Consider the following 25,770-nt stretch of genomic DNA (forward strand, 5'->3'; position numbering starts at 1 on the left):
CAGTCATCTGTTCTCGGGCACCCAGCTTTTTTCCATATTCTAGCTATTGTAAACAGTGCTGCAATGAACAAACAAGTGCAGATGTCACTTCGACTATACTTTTTGGCCTCTCCGGGGTATATTCCCAGGAGTGGTATTGCTGGGTCAAATGGGAGCTCAATTTCTAATTTTTTGAGAGTCGTCCATACAGTTTTCCAAAAGGGTTGAACCAGTCGGCATTCCCACCAGGAGTGAAGGAGGGTCCCTTTCCCGCCACATCCGCGCCAACACAGGTTGCTTTTGTTCTTTTGAATGTGGGCCAGTCTCTGTGGTGTGAAATGATATCTCATTGTTGTTTTGATCTGCATCTCCCTGATGATTAATGATGCAGAGCATTTTCTCATGTGCCTTTTAGCCATTCGGATTTCTTCTTTGAGAAAGTCTCTGTTCATTTCGTTGACCCACTTTTTGGTGGAGTTGGATGTTTTCTTCTTGTGGAGTTCAACCAGTACTTTGTATATCCTTGATATCAACCCCTTGTCGGATGTGTATTTGGAGAATATCCTTTCCCATTCTGTAGACTGTCTTTGTGTCATATTTCTTATTCTCACACTCTTTGATCTTATGTTAGTTATCATCTATGCCTTTGTACAAGTGGTCTTATGCCTTCGGGGTTAAGTGGACCCATAATGTCTGGGTCTACTTGACCAGACACTTCTTCACCAACTATCTTGAGTTTTTGGTTATGTCTTTAGGTAACATTTTGGGGTGATTGGATATAAATTCTTTCCTGTGGCCCACTATCTGAGCTGTGAGGTCAAAGGGTTATGCTACTCAGTACAACTGGATGACTACTGACTTAATTCTCTAAGGCAGTACTACTGAATTAGTTATGACATGACAAACTTTGGGTTTTGTGTTCTCTTCTCAGTTTTTGTTTGTAACTGTTATGTTTAGCTAATGATTTAACAGTTCTTTAAACATCTGGAGCCTATGAAAAATGCCCCTATTGTTTGTAGATGTGTTGTGGAGTGAGCTTTCAACTTTGAGCTGAACAGAATGTAACTCTAATGTAAGTTTCATGATCTACTTATGCTTATATAGGATCTGAACGTCAGACAGAGGGCTTAGATCCTTCCCAAATGTTTATAGAACTTGCATCCTACTCTGGATATGTGCTTGGCCCTGCAGATTCCTAAAACCATGCCATAATTCTCAAACTTCACTTTTCTTTGCTCCTTATCCCTTCTTCACAAGTTTTCTTGTTTATTGTTAACCCCAACTTTTATCTTTTGCCAGGTTGTAGTAGCTAATAAATTTACCGTTAAGTAGTTTTGAACCTTTACTTTCATTGAGTCCAACTGGGCAGAATTCCGTGTGAGGCAAAATACAAGCAAGCCTTCTGAACTGGCATATTATGAAACCAATTTAGATCTTTGAGCGTAAGGCCAGTTCTGCATCCTATGGTATTAGGAATCTAAACCTGAAATATTAATTGTTGCCTCCAAGATACTACTGAGAAGGAAACAAGGGATAAGGCTGGGGTAAGTAAAGTTTTTCTTTGCTTTCCTGGTTGCTATAAAACTTAGTTTCAAAGTGAAAGACAAAAAAATACCCTTCATTTCAATTTCTTATGAAGTTGAAACTGACACATTTTGCTAGTTTATTTGCTGCTGTTGTGGAATAATAAGCTTTTATAATATTCATCCATATTTTCACTAACATCACCCTCTGCTTATTTTACAATATGATATATAAATTTATTAAAACCATTGTTTCCCACAAATGCAAAAGAACAGACTGTTGGAAATGTAGCAGGAGGCACAGCAATGATAGAATATAGAAATCAGAGCTATTAATATTCCATGCATGGTCCTTTCTTCAAAAAGGGTATATGTTTTGTGGCTCGTGCAGTATGAGGTAGGAAAAATTGACAAAAAAAATTGTAAACCCTAAGCAGTACATTGGCGGTGAAGATTCTGTGGCTTGGGTTGATTGTGTAAAGTTGAGGGAACTGTGAAATTGAATATTAATATGCAATGTTCTATTACATAAGTTTCCTAGTTATCTTCATCAAATTCTAGTGCTTGTAGCAGTGACTTGGTCTGACCTGAAGTAAAGGGTACTTGACAAGGAGCCACACTGCTCTGGCTCCTTACAATCTTTTTTATATAATCACTGTACCACTTTCATCCCATTGTTCATCGATTTGCTTGAGCAGGCGCCTGTAACGTCTCCATTTATCCCAGCCCTGAGATTTTAGCAGCCTCTCCTTACTCGTCCCATCAATATATTCAATATGCCAAAAACAGTAACAGTTTTATATAATAGGGTTTCATTGAAAGAAAAATGTTTGAAAGGATTTCCATTACTGAAAACAAAAATGATAACATAGCCTGATATAGATGACAACTACTAAAATACCATGGGACTTTTAGCCAAAAGAATATGTGTGAGCTTGAGTTGAATTGGGGTCATACAACACTACATTATTTCCCAGTGTTAATCTGACTGAAAAGTCCCCCCAGGATGAATGTTATCTATTGGCACCATTACTTCATAGTCCCCTTGGTGTTTCTCACACAAGGTGGGCATTTTGTGCCTATCATCTTTGCTAAGGTTAGCTAAATCTGTGGGACCAGATAATAGTGACTCTATAGATTTATAAAGACAAATAAGTGGATAAAGTAAATAAAATTACTGAGAACAAAAATAACCATGCAAAGTTAATGAAAACGACAGGTGAGATAAGAATTCTTGTGTAATAAAAATACAAAGACAAATGTAGGGTTGTAGTACAATGAGTAAGGCACTTGCCTTGCATGTGGCCCACCCAGGTTTGATTATGGTCTCCGAGTCCCACTATGAGTGATCCCTGAGCACTGGTGGGTATGGACCATAAACAAAGACATGTTTGAATTTTACTTTGTTATTAATATAATATGACCATATGCAGGATGTCTATCATCTAACCAAAAGATTATTAATACATGACAGAAGAAATGGGTTTAAAAATAGCTTTATTTAGCATACCAAAAACACAGAAACATAAGAAAAACCTTACCAAGTATAAACATAAAAATAGTTAAATACCATAATTTAATGTAAACCAAGTGTTTAAAAATGTGAAAATTTAAAATCCATGGTATTTACATAGAACCAAGTTAAAGCTACTGCCGCAGTTATTATATCAGAACAATCTTAAAGTCATCATTAACAAGGAATCAAACACAGCATTTGTATTTGTACTGGGCAACAGGAAGAAAAATCATCTAATTTACTTTAAAATAGATAAAATTCATTGTGATATTCAAAGCAAGGAGCCAGAAAGTGCCAGTTCTAGGAATCCATATATAACCACTGTGCGTGGAGACTTGGAAACCATTCCACAAGGAAACCACTGAGCCCTTTCTTTCATTTAAATGCAAACTGAGAGGCTTGATTTAGTTCCTGCATAAGAAAGGTACTAAATACATCCTGCAAAAATAAACCTTTATTAAAAATGATCAAAGGTGAATGTAATATCAATCAGGTAAGAAAGGCAAAAGCATAAAAATATATATTATTCCAGATAAGCCCCTTTAATTATAACAAATGTTAAGAAAATCAGCTTATAAAATTAGATGGAGTACCAAAAGAGTTGTCTTGAACATGTAAAACCCAAAATAAACAAACCAAAGAGACTTTCTTGAAGAAAGTTGCATTTAGTTAATCCTATCATTAAACAAATACCTCCATGAGACCTATGGCTAATGCCAGTTATCACAAGGAATTGACCAACAGTACAACAGTCTAAAAAACTGAAATCACTGGTCAGTTTATGGTTTTGGCTTGTGGCTTTTGCTTCAAGTTTCTGCATTCATTCTTAAACTGCAATTCTGGTATCTCCTAAGAGGCGTACTGAATCCAATACGAGGTGTTTCAGATGTGAAAGTTGCAAGAATATCCTACTTATTTATTCAGAAATTGGCAAAATTTGGTCTCCAGACCCCTTTACTCTTGGATGGCATTTAAAATGGATTTTTTAGCTATCAGTATTTGCCCGAGTAGAGAATAAAACTAGGAATTTCAAGTATTTAAAAATTTTTCAAAGTTCACTACATACTAACACAAAAATATAAAGAAATCATTTTCTGAAACACAAGGTTTGTTGTGTTTGGCATCCCTTTAAATTTTCAGCTACCTTTTGAGAGACAGAGCTTGAAAAAGATAATGTCTTTGTATTATTATGAAAATAGTTTTTAATCTCCCAGATCCCTTTGAAGGTTCTGTGAGGACTCTCAGGGACTCCACGGGCCACACTTTGAAAACTGCTGGTCTTATCTGAGGCCTGATAATTAATCACAAAAAATCCACACAAAAGGAACCCTATTTTTTCATTTAGAAGGAAAGCAAAACACATGTTTCGGGATCCAACGTTCCCATACTTTCAGCTTTGACAGGAAGTCAAAGATGTCCTTATAGCCAATTTTTTTTTAGAAAAAGGTTATACTTAGTCTATGAAAGCTATAACAACTACTAAACACACATCATACTTTTCTTAATCCTGTTTTGCTGAGCCATCTGCCATCTTTAAATTGGCACAGCAGTGGAGACCAGTGCTCTTCAACCTTTTGTATCTGTGAGCCAGCACTGGATCCTTGGACTGGTGGTTGGAGAGCACAGGTGTGAAGCAGACTCTGCTATTCTCACTACATGAAAAATCTTTGAATTTTAGGGAAAAAGAAAAATTTCCCTTATGCACAATAAGAACAATGGTATCACCTGACACCTGGATAGCTCTTCACATCTTAGAGTACTGCCACACTTGCCATCTTATTAAATCCACTTAAAGCCCCTGGAAAAAGGCAGAAGGAATTTGAGAGTTAGTCTTCCTTCCCTATGGTACCATGGCAAATGTGTTGCAGAATGAAATCAGACTCCTAGTTCTGAGTGCTCCCCACCAACATTCCTCTTCCTTTGGTTTCCAGAGCAGGATGGAGGGAAGTGTTGGGGGAGATGGAGAATGCAGGGTATGGCACATGGAATTCTGTTTTTCTTCTAACTTCTCAACCATTTTATCCAACACCAAAAAGGTGCTGATGTTTTCCCTGAAAATTCATTAATTCCCTGTAATGAATTTTCTATCAGTGCATACACCATGGAACTTCATAGGATGCAACGATTTTCTTCTGGAGCCAGTCTATGTTGGCAGTTCATTCATCACCTATTCCCTCTCCTTCAAGAGAAAAGTAAAGAATGATTCAATAAAAATACAAAATCAAATAGCAACAAAAATGAGATCTACATGAAGCTCTAACCAGGTTTATTATTGTGCACCTGGCACAACACAGACTTCGTAATCTTTCTCCACTGATTGGAGAGCAATATATAAAAAAAATCACAGTTCTTCATTTAAAGGAAAATTGCCTCTTAATCATCCGAAGGCAAACACTTCAGTTTCTCTAAAAACACTAATGAAAAAAATTTCAAAAATTTTATCTTAACTGAACTCTTAGGTGCTTAAATAAAGATCTGGGTGGTAGGAGAGGGAGTGAGGAGTAGAGTAAAAGGCAATAAAAGAGAAAAGAAATAATTACTGTCACAAATGAGCAAAAGAGTAATCAGTATTATGTTTGGCAGGAAGTCCTCCTGCCAAGATGGTAATATAAAGAGCCGAAGGCATTCAGAGATTCTAAGCAAACACAGTTTAAATATTTTTTTTTGTGTGTAAGAGAAACATGGCATCAAAAATCCCTCGTACAGTATTATTCAAAAGCCAGTAAAGAGCAATGATGTTCTTGATGTGCCATAAGTTATTAACTATTGTGTTTCCCACCAGGTATCTCTGAAATGTACCTAAACATCAAGGTGGACTGTGCAGTTTTTTCACGATAGCTGAATGAAAAGGTTAATAAAAGCCACTATGAATTAGAAAACATGATAGGTTCAGCTTATGTTTAGAATTCAATAGTGTGTTGCTATTTCACAAACTGCTCGTGTCTTTCATCCCGAATTTTGGTGAGTAATGTTTTCTTTACAAATTATTTAGATAGGAGTGAGACAGTTACAAATATACTGGCCACATGTATATATGCACAGATTTCAACTCACCACATCACACAGAATCATCCGTTATTATGTTTTCCCACCTAAACCTATTTCCAGGAGCCAAAATTAGCAGGAATCATAATTTTATACCAGGAAACAATGAAAATCAAATCAAACTATAAAAGAGTGGTATGCTTTAAGAGTTCAATAAAATAGATGTAAAATAGATGAATGCACATTTATGTAGTGGTAAAGTGCTAGAAATTTCTTTCATTAGTATTTTAAAAATTATTATAGTAAAAAGTTGTGAGCTTCATTTGATGGTGGTGACCACAGGCACCATGGCAATGGCACTGGCAGAGTTGGAGTTGATGATGTCGTCATACTCTGGTGGTGGATCTGAATGAGGCTCGGTATCACTCCTCTGCAGGTTCACCTGCCCAGTGGCTTCCTCATAGGTCGGTGGAGGGTCACAATTGGACAGACGAGTGGAGACGGAATCTGAACGCCCAACAACATATTCCAGAAAGCCTGGGGATAAGCCGCTGCTATCAAACACTTCATCTGGTGGGGGAGAAGGAGTGATGATATTAAGGTGTTGAGGGAAAGGAATGTGGCCTTCAGTCACTGTCTGTCTGCGAATTTTGTTTCTTAGGAAGCATCTCCAGATTAGGAAAAGGACAAGGAGGATAATAAAGAGACCAAAGATTAAAGGAAAGGTAAGATAAAACTGAAACCAGTCACTTCCTCTGTTATTGTCTCCTTGTTGAGCTTTTGTGTAGGTATTCCAAAACTCTTTCTGAAAAACAAAAGAAAATGAACTGAAAATCAGTACAAAACATTGGAAATATCACATAAACTTCATATAATAATGCCTGATTCTTTTAGAATGAATGAAAGGTCAGTCCAGACACAAGAGATTGAAAGACTGTCTTTTATATTTTCAGTTAGAACGTAGAGGGGGGAAATGAAATAAAAAATGAGGACTTTTCCAATTATACCAACTAATCTTTCATTGGATATGTCAAAAGACAATAGGAAAATGATTAGCTTATATAATTAAATTTTGCATCTACATATCAACTCTTACTTTTAAGGTTTCAAAACAAGCTAGGAAACAATGGAATTGCAAAACCAGATTTTTACTGGACCTATACCAGTTCCATCAATGCACACCCAATTATGGAGATACAATTATCATTTCCACTTTCATTTAAGGAAGTGACTATGATAATTCCAAAAACATTACTCCAATGGAGACAAAAATAAGATTAAACAAATGTGGTAAATTAAATTTAAAAGCTTTTACACAGAAAACTATCACAAAAAGGCAGAGCAACTGAATAAAATATTGGCAAAAAGTCTTGGAAAAAATCTGCAAAAATACATAAACATAGCTCACAGACACATGAAAAAATACTCACTGTCACTTATTAAAAATTCAAAATTCAAAACCACAATGAAATATTACCACACACCACTGAGAATGGCATAGACAGTCCATGAAATACAGCATACCACTTGTAGGCATTTATTTATAGATATTTTAACTTCTATCTTAAGAGCAACATAATTCACAATATCCAAAAAAGGGGAAAATACTTAAATGCCCACTGACAAATGGATGAATAAAGCAGTTGTCATAGACATGTATACACACATATGTGTGTGTAGAATAGAATACTACAGTGCAATGGAAAGGATCTTAATGTGATTATACTTAATGAACTAAGTAAAAGACAATTACTGGATGGGTTCACTCATATGTGAGATGCTAGTGTGTAGGATAACACTGGCTTGTCCTTTCTCCCTTGCCATAGGAAGCTTAGGTTTATTGGGTTACACCCATCACAGTGCTCCCAAGTCACTCCCATTCCTTCGTTTATGTGTAAACTCTTCTCTGTACTCTCCTCCCCAGACAGTTAATCACCTTTTCTCCCTAATCAGATTCTTTTAGCTTGTAAGATCAGATCCTTCTAAGGACACTGAACTTGTATTGTAAGGTATGTCCTTTGCATAGTTTACCTTAAAGCAATGTCCTTTCTGTATGGACACAGGAAGACAGTTAATATTATGCTTTGTAACTTGGGAGTTGATTGACTCTGAATAATATTTACTCCTGGGCATCTGCTTTCTTGACTCAGTTGCCCTTAGTTCCTAGCACCCCAAAAGCAGGGTCCCAATGAGGGACTGAATGAGGTACTGTTAGCTACCCTGGCATCAAAATGGGCCAGGCCAAAGTGCCACAATACTCAACTATAAGTTGAGGGCATGCTCATGGACAAATGCTGTCATGATCCAAAAGTAAGTAATGACGATGAGACTAGGACCCTGCTGGGGCTAGGAAAACTAACCTGGCCTGAGGACTGTGATATACATATATATCACGATCATCCTGTTGTTCGTCAATTGCCCCGAGAAGGCACCAGTAACATCTCCTTCGTCCTAGCCCTGAGATTTTAGAAAGTGCCATATTCAAGGCTCTTTAAGGGTTAGGAGAATGAGACCCCATCATTGTTACTGGTATTTGGCATATTGGGTACACCACAGGGAGTTTGCCAGACTCTGCCATGTGGACAGGCTACATTATATATATATATATATATATATATATATATATATATATATGTGTGTGTGTGTGTGTGTGTGTGTGTGTGTGTGTGTATGAATATATAGTGAGATGTCCTCAGGAAGAACCAAACTGTAAGTTCATGTCTTACTGTGCTCATACAGAATGACATTTCTATAAATATTAGAAGTAGATTTGCCACAACTATTTAAGTAGATTACTAGCTGAGGAAAGAACACACCCTTGTTGGGATCCCACCCTTGAGCAGATCTCCTAGTAATCTGGAATAATCTCTTTAGATGAGATTTTATCCTTGAGTTAATCTCATGGAGGAGTGGTCTTACCTCTCTTTGCTGATTTGTTAATGTTCAACCCACCTTTTTGTCACCACCCTACATGACTGCTATATAATCTAAAACTGTAAGCTCGGAAGGGGCTTGGGGCTCAAGAGGGCAGAGTCAGAGGTGAGAGTTAAGATTGGAATAAACTACAATTGATACCGACCAGCGTGGCCCTCGTTTCCTTCCTTCGCCTGCCCATCACCATCGACCTCCTCAGGGTGGGGGAAACAGCTTGAGACTACAGAACGTGGGCGTCAAGAGAGATAGAGCACTGCCGGACCTCTTGAAAACACACACTACTGGAACTTTGCTAATGAGTGTGGTAAGAATGATATACATAAAGTACTGTGACACCAAACTACATGATATAAACAATAGATTAACAAAAATCTTGGTTGGTTTGACATGTAAATGTAGAAGATGTGATGTGAACACAAGAGGTACGATATCAGAACAGACAGAAAGGTAATCTGCCTTAATATATAAGAAATTTCAATTTTATGTGCATTTGACTACTTTCCTAGAAAAGTCAATCTTCCCATCATGTTAAATTGGGCTAGTTCATCTTATAAATTAAATGTAAAAATTAAGATAACAGTGATCTAAGTAAAAGTATATTGACAAATTTATTTCTCTGGTAACTAAATTTCTCAGTCATTTCTGAGAATCAGGTGGAAATTCACTTGAATACTAATGCTATAATTATTCAAATGGATGAGTCCAGTTTATGTTACTGTCAGCTATGTAAACAATCTTACTAAAAGAAACTAAATATTGCAGAAAGACTAAATGATTCCCAGACTTGATAACAGAATTTACTAGGGAAAAATGTCCTGAAAGCATCACAGGTCATGCAAAAATAATACAGATCTAGAGATGTACCATTTCAGAGGGAAGAGCCCCAAGAGGTAGAAGTTTCCTCACGGTCACGGTCATGGTCCTCCCGTTGTTCATCGATTTGCTCAAGCAGGCCCAGTAACGTCTCCATCGCGAGACTTGTTACTGTGTTTGGAATATTTAATACAACACGAGTAGCTTGCCAGGCTTTGCCATGAGGGCAAGATACTCTCAGTATCTTGCCAGGCTCTCCAAGAGGGGTGGAGGAATCGAACCCGCTTGGCTGGGCTGGCTGCGTGCAAGGCAAACGCCCTACCGCTGTGCTATCGCTCCAGCCCAGAAGTTTCCTCATCATAGATAAATTTTTGAACAAATTTAGCACGTGCAATATTATATCAAATAATATTTGCTGTTTTTTTTTAGTGAAACACTACGAAGTACAGTTATAGACTTACAAATTTTTGTGCTTGGGTTTCAGTTATACAATGATCAAGTACCCATCCCGCCACCAGCGCCCATCCTCCACCACCACAGGTCCCAGCATCCCTCCCACCCCCCATGCCACCCTGCCTCTGTGGCAGGGCATTCCCTTTTGTTCTCTCTCTCTCTCCTTTTGGGTTCTGTGGTTTACAAGAGAGGCATTGAGTGGCAATAATGTTTGGTATATAGTCTACTTTCAGTATGCTTCTCCCATCCTGGGAGAATCCTCCCAACACCCTTTATTTGGTGCTCCCTTCTCTATCTGAGCTTCTTTTTCCCCTAGGATGTGTGGCTGGCCTCCATGTCATGGAGCAAAATTCCTGGCACTAGTCTCGGCCACTCCTGGGTGTTAGTCTCCCATTATGTTGCTTTATGTTCCCCAGATGAATGCAATCTTTCTGTGTCTATCCCGCTCTTTCTGACTCATTTCGCTTAACATGATCCTTTCCATGTAGCACTACTTGTATGTAAATTTCATGACTTTATCTTTTCTAACAGCTACATAGTACTCCATTGTGTAAATGTACCAAAGTTTTTTTAACCAGAATCTGGAAAAAACCTGAGTGCCTGAGAACAGATGACTGGTTAAAAAGAAACTTTGGTACATTTACACAATGGAGTACTATTTGCTGTTTTTTAATGTGTTTTTTCTGTTCTCAGTTTCCTTACTACCACCTTTTTTGGGGGGGGTCCACACCTGGCAGTGCTCAAGGGTTGCTCCTGGCTTTTCAGGGACTGAATTGGGTAGGCCTCATGCAAGGCTAGCACCCTACCCACTGTACTATCTCTCCAGCCCCTCTCACTACCATTTCTTAGTAGAATTCAACTAACTCAAGGTTTGAATGACCCTAGTCACAGCTTCATGACAGCTGAAGACCTCCGGTTCCAGCCATAGCCATGCTTAAGGTCACTCTCCACACGTTCAGACGAGGCTCACACATGAAGGAACCGGCAGAGGAACCCAGGTGTGCAGGACTCAGAGCGTAGATCTCCAAGCCTGCTCAGATTAGGATTGGGGCCTGCTCCACCCAGATCCTCCATCTTCCAGTATGTAGGCATTACACCCACCAACTGCCCCCGGGGCGCTGTGTAATCTCATCAATGGCCAAGACCCAGAGACTATAAAACCGTGCTCCCGGAAGAGAACAGCACAGAGTCTCCTGCCTCCGTACCTGGCTGTCCTCACTGAGGCCCCTTGGAGGAGGGTGGGTTGAGTATCCCTCCCCACCCCGAGCACAGCCCCGGCAGCTGAAGATCTCCGATTCCAATCACAGCCATGTTTAAGACCACTCTCCACACGTTCGGATGAGCCTCACACATGAAGGAACTGGCAGAGGAACCCAGGTGTGCGAGACCTGGGGCGTAGACCTCCAAGCCTGCTCGGATTGCAACTGGGGACTCCTCTACCCAGATCTCTGATCTTCCAGTATGTAGGCGTTACACCCACCAACTGCCCCCAGGGCGCTGTGTAATCCCATCAATGGCCAAGACCCAGAGACTATAAAACCCTGTTCCCGGAAGATAATAAGACATCTTATTATCTAGTTCTTACTCTGGAGAACCTGACAGGTTACCAAAAGTATCCTGCCCACATGGCAGAGTCGGCAAACTCCGTGTGGCATATTCAATATGCCAAAAACCAGTAACAATGATGGGTCTCATTCTCCTGACCCTGAAAGAGCCTCAAATGTGGCACTTTTTAAAATCTCAGGGCTAGGATGAAGGAGACATTACTGGTGCCTGCTCGAGGCAATCGATGAACAACAGGATGACAGTGATACAGCGATAGTCACAATTGAAAACAGAACAGCTACATATGTTTTATAATCTGCTTAATCAGTTCAGAACCTACATTTGAAATTTTGGAGGTGGGTAATTTTTTCAGTGAGGAGAGCCTGGCAACATTTATATCCAGCACTCAAATGGTGTATCCCTTTCCTTGAACAAGTATGATAGAAAGGAAAGAGGAGATAAGAGATAACAAGACACAATTCTAATACTAAAAGTTGCCTTCTAAACATCTTGAACATTTACCAAAAGGCAGTTCAAAGATTCTTTATCAAGATGGGGTATTCTATGGGAAAAAAAGATAGTTACACAAAAAGTATTTAACATCTCAGTGGCAATTTCATCAACAGGACAAGAACATATAGATCTAACTTCTGAGAAAATTAGAATATTTGTTTGGAGGCCATACCAGAGTGCTCAGGGGGACCATCTGGGGTGCCAGGGAAGCGTCCTGTACATTGTACTGTCTCTCAGCCCTTAAAATAGAGTATTTGTGGGGCTGGAGCGATAGCATAGTGGGTAGGGCGTTTGCCTAGCATGTGGCCAACCTGGGCTGGATCCCCAGCATCCCATATGGTCCCCCAAGCACCGCCAGGAGTAATTCCTGAGTGCAGAGCCAGGAGTAACCCCTGAGCATAACTGGGTGTGACCCAAAAAGAAAAAAAAATAAAATATTTGTGAAGAACTACAAAAAATGAAATTATCTTGAAAACCACCACTTGAGGTTAGACAAGTTGCTATTAAAATGGTGATTCAATTTTTTTAAAAAAGGTACTAAAGCCTGAGAGAGTAAGTGAGGAAGGTGTAGGTGCAGCTGACCTGGGTTTGATTCCCAGAACCCCACTTGGTATCTGAAGAAACACCAGGTTGTGACCCCCCAAAAAAGTATGTGGCATATGGAATCAATTCAATTTTCTTTAGTGCCAGTATATAATTATAGTGTTGGAGGATGAGAGGGGTACAGTTTCGTTGTTTTTGAAGATGAATTTTGTTGACTGATCTTGCAACATGGCATACAACTTTATCTGGGGACGTTAGGGTTGGGGGATTGGTGTGAGAGGCAAAGAGAAAGGATTTCAAGTCCTTAAATAACCTGACTTATTGGTATTTAAATTGATCATTAAAAATCATTCTTTGGGGGGTGGAGCGATAGCACAGCGGGTAGGGCGTTTGCCTTGCACGCAGCCAACATGGCCGACACAGGTTCGATTCCCAGCACCCCATATGGTCCCCTGAGCACCGCCAGGAGCAATTCCTGAGTGCATGAGCCAGGAGTAACCCCTGCGCATCGCCGGGTATGACCCAAAAAGCAAAAAAAAAAAATCATTCTTTGTTTTAAGATATTCCAAGTGGCAACATATATGAAGACACTGAGCTCACCACCCTCCATGAACTCACTGAAGCAGGTAGGAGAAGCTGATACACAGTTTTGTCATAAGATCTCAACCCTGGTATGACAATGCAAAATCGGAAAGAAATGCAACCCCCACCCCCAGCTTCTTCCTAAGGATGAAGAATTTGAGCTCCACATTGGCCACCTTACCTGACTGATGACTCCTCCTCCCCCCAAATATCTAGCTTTGGAAGCCAACAGGACTCACATCAATAAGGCCCATAAGTCTATAGTGAACAGAGAAGCATGCATACTATTCTAACACACACTTAGGGGTCTACTGGAAACACTATTTCTCTGATGATCCTTCTGCCTTGCTCCTGGGAAGGAGTTAGTACTCTTGCCTAGCACCCTGGATTAGCAGTTGCTGTCCAGAGTACACTTCCAGATTGCTAGGCTCTGGGATGCTACTTACAGGATTGTAACTTGTGGACAGAGAAATCTGAACCAACTACTACTATCCTTATTTATTTATTTATTTTTATTTTTATTAGTGACAAACCAAGAGGTACATTTGTAGACTTATCCTTAAGAGAAGAAGCAACAGACCAAAGCAGTCAGTTTTTCGGTGGGCAAGATCTATTAGTTTACCTTTCTAGTTATAATTTGAGAGGCAGAGCATACTCTATCTTTTGTCTCTCTCACTGCCACACTACAAAAGCCAGAATATCCCAAAAGGGAGCTTGTACATCTGTCGGTTGCTGCAATTTCTGTGGTCTGCCTGGGCCCTAGGAGAATAAACACCCGCCCAACTTTTCTGAGAAAGGGGCACGGGTTTCTGGTGAGGCACATTTAGGACTTTACTGAGGTTCTCAGCAGTGGCAGAGGCTGGAGCTCACTATTTGCCTTGATCCGCATTACGAGTCTTTCCCAGAAAGGAGCTTGTACCCTTATCTTGCATTCCAGTTTTTGTAGCGGATACCTAGGGGACACCTCTAGATTGAATGCTTCTGATAGTCACTGGCATTTATAGACTCCTGTGGGACCACAATCTTAAATTTGCACACTTAAAAAATGCTTGTAAGTCTGTTTTTTAATTAGTCTGAATCAAGGCACTGAGATTCTTTTGGGGACACAAACATCTTGGAATAGCAAACTCCTGATAGACACTAAAAATGAAACAGGCTGGTGCTGAGATAATAAAAAATATTTGGGACAAACAAGAGCTAGTGAAAGCTTATTCTCCAAGAAAAGTCACTCCTTCAAGACTAGTAGAGGTGGCTACTTTATCTAATGCATCATGGGTAATGGGTGTGGTATTAAATTATGTGCATGAGTAACCAGTATTGTAAACCACAGAATCTCAAAAAAAAGTTTTTAAAAGAAACCAACATGGAGAGTCAAAGGCAATGAATAAACATAGGAAGATATTCCAACTGAAAGAACCAGATACATGCTCAAAAAGACCTAAAATAATGAAAAGTTCAAAAGAGTGATAAAAAGATACTCATTGAGAGTAATAGCTTCAACAAAGAGAAAAAGTTAAAAATTACCAAATAGAAGTCATAGCTCTGAGACCAAAGTGGTAGTACACTAACTGTGCACATAGCTGACCCTGGTTCCATCACTGGCACAAAATCCCTCAAGAACAGTTGGGTGTAGCCCACCCATGACCTCCAAAAAGTTAGAAAGCTGAAAACTGTAATTCACTTTCAATAGTAGCCAAGATTGAGAAGACCCATAAACACAGGTCAGTAAAATTCATCCAATTAGAACCAGAAAATTAAGAGGCCACAAAAGGTAGATCTTATCAGAACAAAAGATATCTCTAATTTTTGGTATGTAAATTGTACTCTATACTTATGTGGTTAGTAGGGAATCATGAAAGTAATCAAGGGAAAATGTGTTATTGAAAGGGCAGTGCAATACAACTAAAAGATTTTTTACAAGAAACTGTTGGCCAGAACGGAGTGCTACAATATTCAATATACTGAAAGAAAAACTCTTCAAACCAGGAATACATTATTTAGAAAAAATATACATAGGTAATTCAGAATAATGTTGTATGGGTGATAGGGTAATAGCTTTATAGCTAGTGTAAAAGATTGTAAGGTAAAAGTAAAAATAACTGCAATAATTTATGGGAAGAAAATATGTAAATTGTGACATCATGAACAAAACAGGAGGGAGGCAAGTAAAACTGTTAAAGCTCTGAGTGCATTTAAACTTCTTATATTTGACAAGTAGTTCTGCCATCCCATTTTTGAGGCATCATGATTTTTAGTGGTTTCATGCCTGAAGTATTCTAATGCCACATTCGAACCAGATGTCAGCTTCTCATCTATCCTCCAAGTATAAGTAGTTTTATATAAGCCTCACGGTAAACACAAAGTAAAATCCTGTAATAGACACTCAAAATTTAAGAGAAGAAAGACAAAGACTGAGAAACAAGTAGAAACAATGAACAAAATGACAAATTTATAAGCCTAGCAATAATTAATTTAAATGTAAATGTCTATTTCTAATCAAAAGATAATGGTTGAATATTTTTTTTTATTTTTGGGTCACACCCCGTGTTGCACAGGGGTCACTCCTGGCTTGTGCACTCAGGAATTACTCTTGGTGGTGCTCAGGGGATGCTGATGCTGGGAATCGAACCTGGGTCGGCCGCATGCAAGGCAAATGCCCTACCCACTGTGCTATCACTCCAGCCCCAGTTGAATGTATTTATATGCTTATAAGAAATGGACTTCAATGTCAAGATATACAATACTGAAAAGATGGTAAAATATAATCCTTGTAAATATTTATGCTTTCAACAGAGGGGAACCTAAATATTTAAGGCAACCCCACCAGAGCCCACCCAAACAGAGCCCTGGAAGCTGTGCGAAAGCTCCCACACTCCACAACTGCCGCCATACCCCTGGTCAGATTCCACTACCTTGGGCCAAGCCTCACCCAGAAAATAATCTGCTGAAAAATTTTGATATGTGAGTTTTGTGACTGAAATATGCAGGCCTTCATGGAGTCGGGATGGACTACCTGCCCCCATCTTACTGTACTCCTAGAAGCCCCAGCAGTCACACAAACACCAAACAAGCCACCCAGTAAAAATTTAACTACAGCCGTATCACACCATTAAAAATTCTGGACTTCCTGGAGCAACATCTCAAACTCTACAACATTGATAAATCAGTAGTGGCACACCAGATTGGATAGGATGTAACATAGAAGTCTTAACCTGTAACATCTTAGTAATATTTCACACAAGAACTTAATGATTCCATGTTGAGATACAACAATTTTCACTAACTTTCTTCTAAGAAAACTTTTTATTATTCTGTTAGCCAGTTATTTATATCAAGCAATATAAAATAAATTGAGCACCTGCTATGGGGTCAGGCTTAAGGAGTGTTTGGGAAGGCTGGAGAGAGTGGTAGAGGGAAGGTGTAATGGTGGTGGGATTGATGGAATATTGAATGCCTGTAACAAATAATCATGAACAACTTCATAAATCACATTGTTTATATAAAGTGTAAGGGGAAAATTTACATATGTAGGCCTTACCTATGCCATGTAAATGCCAAAATATATTAACACAGAAGTTCTTTGAAAGTGTTATTAATGACAGGTGATTCATGATTATTACCATAATGAGATCCAAGTATAAAATTTAATGTAATATACTTTAGATTCCATAGTTAAAAACATACATGTGTAAACAAGAATAGACATTTTTATTATATTAAATGGTTTTAATTTTCTTATTTACATGGAACAAAATCATACAGTATTCACTAATTGGCGCTTACTGATTTTCTTTTCTTTTTGGGTCACACCCGGCAATGCACAGGAGTTACTTCTGGTTCATGCACTCAGGAATTACTCCTGGCGGTGCTTGGGGGACCATATGGGATGCTGGAAATCGAACCTAGGTCGGCTGCGTGCAAGGCAAACACCCTACCCGCTGTGCTATTGCTCCAGCCCCCTGATTTATTTTTGATCATTCTATTTGCCCGAGAGGGCCCAGTAACGTCTCCATCATGAGACTTGTTACTGTGTTTGGCATATCCAATACGTCACGGGTAGCTTTCCAGGCTCTGCCGTGTGGGCGAGATACTCTCGGTAGCTTGCTGGGCTCTCCGAGAGGGGCGGAGGAATCGAACTTGGGTTGGCCATGTTGGCCACTTGTAAGGCAAACGCCCTACCTGCTGTGCTATTTCTCCAGCCCCCTGATTTATTTTTGATCATTCTATTTGCCAGTTCTTAAAGTTTTGTTGGAATAAGAAATATAAAGTAAATTTTTTATATGCCAAAAGAGGGCAAATTGGGACTGGAAAGGAAATTGGGGACATTAGTGGAGGGAAGGTCACACTAGTGGTATTTGAACACTAAATGCCTGAAATAACTGTATAATGAGCAATTTTCTAAGTTACGGTGTTTTTAATAAAAATCAATATATATATATGTATATATATAAGGCATGCATTAACAGAACTACATTGAGAAAGAGACAGCAATATAACAGTAGAGGACCTTAATATCTATTTCTTTCACCAACAAATAGACCATCTGCATGGAACATTAATAAGGAAACACCAGCCTTGAACAATACATTAATAGATGTGACAGGTAGATATGGAACACTCTATGCTGGTGTGACAGACCTCTGATGTAGCGTAGGTTAAGCCACAAAACAAGTATTAACTGAATAATGAAATCTTATCAAGCACCTTTTCTGACCACAATGCCACAATGGTACGAAACCATAATCAATGAGAATAAAATGAGAAAATGTGTGAAGATTAAGCAGCATGCTACTCAATAACCAATAGGTTAAAGAATAAATACTCATAACTCTAGTTTTTAAAGTGCTCAAGTGTAGGGGCTGGAGAGAGAGAGAGTACAGAGGTTAAGCTCTTGCTATGCACGTGGCTGACCTGAACACCACATAGTTCCAGCACTGCATGGTCCTGGTAATGAGGACATAGCCCAGAGTAGTCCCCAAGCACCACAGGGTGTGATCCAATACCGCACCCATCCAAATAATGAAATTCTTGTAAAAAATAAAAATAAGGTGCTTAATTGTACTCATAAAATATCAAGGTAAACATCATATGTCTTATGTCTAATATTTTACTATATGTTCAGCCTTCTAGTTTTGAAGAAAACTCAGGTACATAACCTTGAATATGGTAAACATCTTTAATTTTTAACCTCTATCTTTGTTACTCACATTTGGTATAAAAATATTCTGAGTATTTTTGCAAGCATGGATAATATTAGTGTTTATCTGAGTAATATAGGCATCAATGATCAAATAGAGTGGACTGAGTTTTGAATGTTTAAGGATGACATTTTTGGCAGCAATTGGGAGTCTAGAACCATACCTGGGGTGACTGGTAGGTAGGGGAGAACATGGTGCTGGAAATTAAAACCAGGATTTGGGATATACGAGACATGGGTTCTCCCACTTGAGCCATGTCATCAACCCTAAAAGGAAGTAGAAGAAAGTAAAAAGAGAAAAGCAGCTTGCTCACTAGCACAATTTCTCTTGCTCTCTCTTTCTCTATCTTACACACACACACACACACACACACACACACACACACACACTGAGGCATGTGTTATCATATAACCTGAATGTTTCTCTATGGGTTTCATATCAATTAAAACTGACCTTTAAGGAGCAAGAAATGTGAAGTGGAACAAGGAAAGCCTCTTCAACAAGTGGTGCTTGGAAAACTGGACGGCTACCTGCAAAAAAATGAACACTGACCTCTGTCTAACGCCAGGCAAAAAAGTCAGATAAAAGTGGATTAAAGACCTCAATATCAGACCTGAATCCATAAGGTACATGGAGGAAAATATAGGCAGAACCCTCCATGACACTGAAGCTAAAAGCATCTTTAAGGATGAAACACCAAGCAAGTGGAAACAAATATAAACAAATAGGACTACATTAAACTAAAAAGCTTCTTCATCTCAAAAGAAATAGTGACCAAAATACAGAGAGAGCCCAGGAATGGGAAAACTATTTACCCAATACCCATTTGATAAGGGCCTAATATCCAGGATATATAAGATACTAGTAGAACTGTACAAGAAAAAACTTCCAACCCCACCAAAAACTGGGGAGAAGGAATGAACAGAAACTTCCTCAAAGAAGAAATACAAATTGCCAAAAGTCACATGAAAAATGCTCTACATCACTAATCATCAGGGAGATGCAAATCAAAACAACAATGAGATATCATCTCACACCACAGAGACTGGAATACATCAAAAAGAACAAGAACAACCAGTGCTGGTACAGATGTGGGGAGAAAAGGACTCTCTTTCATTGTTGGTGGGAATGCTGACTGGTCCAGCCTTTTTGGAAAATAATATGGGCATTCCTTTAAAAATTAGAAATCGAGCTTACATATGACCCCACAATACCACTTCTGGGAATATAAACTGAGGGTGCAAAAAAGCAAAGTAGGAATGACATCTGCTCCTGTATGTTCATTGAAGCACTGTTCACAATAGCCAGAATCTGGAAACAACCCAAGTTCCCAAGAACAGACAGCTGGCTAAAGAAACTCTGGTACATCTATGCAATGGGAATACTATGCAGCTGTCAGGAAAGATGAAGTCATAAAATTTGCTTATAAATGGATAGTCATGGAGAGTATCATGCTAAGTCAAGTGAGTCAGAAAGAGAGGAACAGACATAGAATGACTGCACTCATTTTTGGAATATAAAATATAATAGGAGACGAACACCCAAGGACAATAGAGACAAGGTCAGGAAGATTGCTCAATGGTTGGAAGCCTGCCTTCTGAGCTGGGTGAGAGGGCAGCTAAGATAGAGAAGGGATCACTAAGTCAATAGTGGTTGGAGGAGGGATCGCTCAGAGTGGGAGACGTGTGCTGAAAGTAGATAAAGGACCAAACATGATGGCCTCTCATTATCTATATTGCAATATTGCAAACCACAATGCCCATAAGTAGAGATACCATCTATTGGTCCACCCAAGGGATGGGTGTTCGATCATCATATGATTGAAACTCAAACATGAAAGCTTTGTAAGTATTGCTTGAGGTGATTCAAATGAAAAGCTTAAAAAACATGAGAGAGAGAGAGAGAGAGAGAGAGAGAGAGAGAGAGAGAGAGAGAGAGAGAGAGGAAACCCCATAGAGGCAGGTGGTGTGTGGGTGGGGTGATGGGAGGGAACCTGGGGACACTGGTGGTGGGAAATGTGCACTGGTGGAGGGATGGGATGGGTGTTGGAATACTGTGTGACTGAAATTTGATCATGAACAACTTTTTAAGGGTCTACCTCACAGTGATTCAATAAAAGTAAAGTAAGTAAAGTAAAGGCCCTCCCGTTGATCGTTGATTTGCTCGAGCGGGCCCAGTAACGTCTCCATTGGAGACTTTGTTGTTACTGTTTCTGGCATATTGAATACTCTCAGTAGCTTGCCGGGCTCTCCGAGAGGGGTGGAGGAATCGAACTCGGGTCGGCCATGTTGGCTACGTGCAAGGCAGACGCGCTACCCGCTGTGCTGTAAAAAAAAAACAAAAAACCTGACCTTTTATTTAAGAATTTTTAGGTTTTCAGTTCCTTGAGAACAAGGTCTTTGCTGTAAATTCTCATTGATGAATGAAACAATGCAGGCAATCAATAGGACTTGCTAAATAACAAGTAAAAAAGTAAAACATGGCAGTTACATTTTCTTACACAGAGTCCATGCAGTTAGAAACTAACAAAAGATGGTAGCCAAAATTATCTATTTTAGGTATTTTGAAGGGAAGAGATATAGATAGCTCAATGCACTGGAACACATACATTGCATGCAGCAAGACACTCCTCAGCACTATATGGTCCTCCATGTACCACCAGGAACAACCCCTTAAGGAGAGGTAGGAGTAACTCCTGAGCCCTGCCCAGGGTGACACAGGAACCAAAATTAAATCATTTTAAAACTAAACTTCTCAGTGCTGGAGCAGTAGTATGGTGGGTAGGGTGCTTGCCTTGCACACTGATGACCTGGGTTCAATCCTCAGCATCCCATATGTTTCCCAGAGCACTGCCAGGAGTGATTCCTGAGTGCAGACTTAGGAGTAACTTCAGAGCATGGCAGGCTGTAGCCCCCAAACAAACAAACAACCCTTCCACAAAACCCAAACACACTTCAATTTCTCAAAATGACATTCTAAGCCATTTTAGAAAATATAAGACAAAAGAAAATTATATGTTAAAATGTTAAGATGACATGCTAAACATGCATTTGGCCTAGTAATCTCCTTGCCTCAAAGGATTAAACCTAGTGGTTATTTGCAGAATGCTTTCAACACTTTTTTGGCAGTGCTGGGAATCAAAACTAAGCGCCTCACACTTATAAGAAAAGTGATCTACCCAATAAACTACATTACTATCCCTCTAGAACATTTTTTATCTTGCATGATTGAAACTCAGTCGTCCAATAGCAAACACCCTGGGGGTCCAGACCCTGGTTGAGAAACGGTGCACTAAATATTAGTTGCCCTGGCTGGCTGTGACTTACTAAGGAGTTTACCTAGTCCCGTTACCTCGATACCATCTATAGGTCCATGTCTCTTTTCAACATTAACATTCCCAACTGAGTTTGGATTCATTTTTCTATCTTCATAGAAGTTCCACTAAATGTCTCATGTTTTACATGACAAATCTTCCCCACCCCCGTGTCCCCCTGCAGATATCTCCAGATTAGCAAGCATCAACCCAAGTGTTCAAGTCCAAACTCCAAAAGTGAGATGATTTCCCTCCTTTCTCACTCATTACCTTTTAACTATTATTAAACCTTACTGACTTGTGCAAATTCATCTGGAATGTGTTTATTTTCACAGTCAACACCATAGTCAAAATTACCATTTGGACCATATTATTATCCCCTAACTTGTATATCCATTTCAGTTCTCCCCTTTCCCCATTAATCTTCAGGACACCCAAAGTCATTAATTCAGGAGGACTTATTCCTGCTTTATATTTACCATCACAAATTTGACCATAGCCTTTACCTTTTATTTTCTACCTTTTTGATCCAGTTGGGCTGGAGCGATAGCACAGCGGGTAGGGCGTTCGCCTTACAAGCGGCCAACATGGCCGACCCGAGTTCGATTCCTCCGCCCCTCTCGGAGAGCCCGGCAAGCTACCGAGAGTATTCGATATGCCAGACACAGTAACAACAAAGTCTCCAATGGAGACATTACTGGGCCCGCTCGAGCAAATCGACGATCAACGGGAGGGCCTTTACCTTTACCTTTACAATATTAGTGAGTACCATATTTAATGTCACATGATGGGAAGTTTCTCTTGTCCTTTAAAGAAGCCTTTTTAAAGCATCTTGCAAAACTGGTTTCAAGGCTATGGATTCCCTAACCTGTTCCATATCAATGAAGCTCTGTGTAGTTCCTTCAATCTGAATAATAATCTAGCTATATAAGAGTATTCTTGATGAAGTGTTCAATTCATTGAGTTTTTGAACTATATCCTTCCATATTATTCTGGCTTGTAGATTCTAATTTGATAGATCCTCTATACACATTATGGCTTTCATTTGTATGTATGTTCCTTTTTTGATCTTGCTGCTTTCAACATTCTGTTTCTATCTTTATATTTGGTCATTTTGAGTATAATGTGTCTTGCAGTTTTCCTGTCTGGGTCTATTTTCACTGGGACTTCAGCCTCTTGAATCTCATTGTCTATCCTCAACTCTGGGAAGTTGTTATCAATGATTTAACTAATGTTTCTTTTTTTCTTTTTAATTTTTATTGAATCACTGAGACAGACTCTTACAAAGCTGTTCATGATTAGGTTTCAAACATACAATGTTCCAACACTCATCCCTCCACCAGTGTACATTTCCCAGCACCATTGGTCCCAGTTTCTCTTTCATCACTTCTCTTACCCTTCACCCTCCTGCCCCCAGCCTGCCTCTATCTGGTTTCTCTTCAGATCGCATAGATCTTTCACCTTCAGAAGAAATTCAGATTGTTCATCATGATATTTCTTTTACTTTGCTCAAATATATGGCAATTCGTTTTTTGTTTTTTTGTAGGTACCATAGAACCTCTGTGCTAATCAAGTACTCAGATAATGTGAAACTGACTTACAGAGTGACAGTAATTCAATGAAAAGCATTCACTCAATTAACCAATGGGAAGAGGGTCAGCATGGAACTTGCAGGAAGAATTGGCCTCCCTCTCTGTATTAAAAACATAAACATGGCATTTCTTTGGGTGAGGATGCTCCCCGACATCCTTGTGGGACCTGATGGCACACCAGAGATCAAACCCTGGTCTCTTGAGTCTCCTGAAGGCATAACATGCACTCCAGCCCTTTCAAACCATCTTCCTAGCTCCAATGTGGCACAACCAACAATGGAAATTGAGTGTTTTTTTATGCATGTATGCATTTTTGTTTCCCCTTCTGACTTGCCTCAAATGCGTTCACACTCTGGCATGTAGTTTGGGGAGTTTAAAGGGGCTCAAAATGCTTACTTTCCAGTATAAGTAGTGGTAGGGGAAGTTGTTATCTTGGCATTATTTACCAAGATAAATCATATTCTTGGCCATATTTAAGTTTGCAAGTTTTAGAGGATCTAAATTATACTGGGTTAAAAAAATCTTAGAACTTTTTCTTAAGTTTAATCTATCTAGTTAGACTAAGGTAGAAATCCAATCTACTACCTTTAAGAGTGATATGCACCATAATCAAGAAGAGTCTGGATGTTATTAAAAAGACTTCTGAAAAACAGAAAAACATAGAGGAAAATAAGTTAAGCCAAAGAGTTTCTTTGAGATTAGAAAAGATGATTCACGTCTAGGGAGATAGCTCAAAGGGTTAGTGTGCATGCCTTGCATGAGGCTCCAAGTTCAATCCCCAGCACCACTAGAATCTGAGCTACAGAACATTCCCAGGTCTGTGCACGGAATCATCTTATCCAATTGTCCAAGTACTGCCGGGAGTGATCCCTGGGACCTCTGACGACCTGGGAACTGGGAGCCTTATACCCTGGCCAGGCAACAAAACTATCTAATTCTAAACAGACTAATGAGGAAAAAGAGAGGATATAAATGATCAATATCAAGAATGACAGAAAGCATTACTACAGATCACAAAGGGGAATAATAATGCCATTACTGACTTATTTTGAGAGGTGGTGAGGAGGGAGGGATGAGGGATATTGGCACTTTGGTGGTGGGTATGGGGTGCAATAACAGGTCATGCATATGAAATATAAATATTAATACTATTGTAAACTATACATTTTTTAAAGTTTATTTTTTAAAATACAAAACCTGTGCACTTAACTGACCTCAGTTTGATCCCTGGCACTGAGCAGAGCTTGAAATAGCTCCTGAGTGCCACTGGGTGAAAAATACATAAATAGAGGGGGCACAGCAAGAGATTAGAGGTAGGATGGGGACAGGGCACAAGAAGGAAACAGGTTGCAAAAGATTGAGAACAATGCTAGAGCAGACCAGTACTGGTCCACTTAACTCAACCTTTTTATCTGTCGACTGGTGCTACTTTTCACACCAGTTTAAAGTGGTGCATTTACACTAATGTTATAACTTAATAGTATCATTTGTATGTTAAAATATTACCCCATTCTCAGTGCTAACATTTGATACCAATCACCATTCATCATGCATGGGCCAATGACTTATTTTCCATCTCATCCCAAACTTGAAGAGAAACCCATAGAATAGACTCCACTTATTTTTATAACTGGGAGGATTGATGAAAATTTAACAGGACAAGCTTTTCATTTCACAAATAAGTAAGTAGCAAACCAAGTCAAGTTGTTGATCCTCCATTTTCCCTAGTAAGATACTGATTCCTGTAGCTCATAATAGGATTCTGGTCTTCTAATTCATTTGTCTTCCCCATTTTTCCCTTCTGTTCCCATATTGAACACAAAGTCCTGATTTCTTGGTGATGATTATGCTAGGGCTTTACAGTGAAACAGTTTACCTCTCAGATTCTTATGCTGTTTCTTACTAAGACCTTTGCTGAGGCACTCCATGGTATAATTATTCAAGTCCAGATACAGCTGAAATACAGAACTTGATGATTAGTATCTACACTTAGCTGTACTTTTGTTTTTACTCATTTAGAATAACAGGTGATTTTCTTTTTTATCTTCAAACCAGTACTGTGAGTGCTCAAAACACCAATGCTGCACACAATTTCTAATTGAAATTAGAAAGCAGGCCCTCTCATTCCTAATCTGGTAACTCGAAAGCAAACTACCACTTAGCCAGGCAGGAGGTCTTGAAGACAATGTTGAGCTTGCTTAGTTTGATGGTGAGATTATTTTTCTTTTCTTATCCTCTTCTTTCCCCTTCCTTCTCATTTCTTTGTGTTGGGGATCAAACT

The 25,770-nt window shown here is 39.3% G+C and overlaps 1 protein-coding gene across 1 annotated transcript in view; it reads right to left on the reverse strand.

Moving 5' to 3' along the window:
* Positions 1 to 2,982: 2,982 nt before the first annotated feature.
* The window catches only part of PRRG1 (proline rich and Gla domain 1), a 134,990-nt gene continuing 112,202 nt past the window's right edge, over positions 2,983 to 25,770 (reverse strand). The window contains exon 4 of the mRNA XM_056131320.1: positions 2,983 to 6,808. Coding sequence (XP_055987295.1) covers positions 6,323 to 6,808 — 486 coding nt within the window. The 3' untranslated portion in view covers positions 2,983 to 6,322. The remainder of the gene's footprint in view (positions 6,809 to 25,770) is intronic.

Source organism: Sorex fumeus, unplaced genomic scaffold, assembly GCF_029834395.1.
Source record: "Sorex fumeus unplaced genomic scaffold, SorFum_2.1 ptg000086l, whole genome shotgun sequence".
In the NCBI taxonomy this organism is placed as follows: domain Eukaryota; kingdom Metazoa; phylum Chordata; class Mammalia; order Eulipotyphla; family Soricidae; genus Sorex; species Sorex fumeus.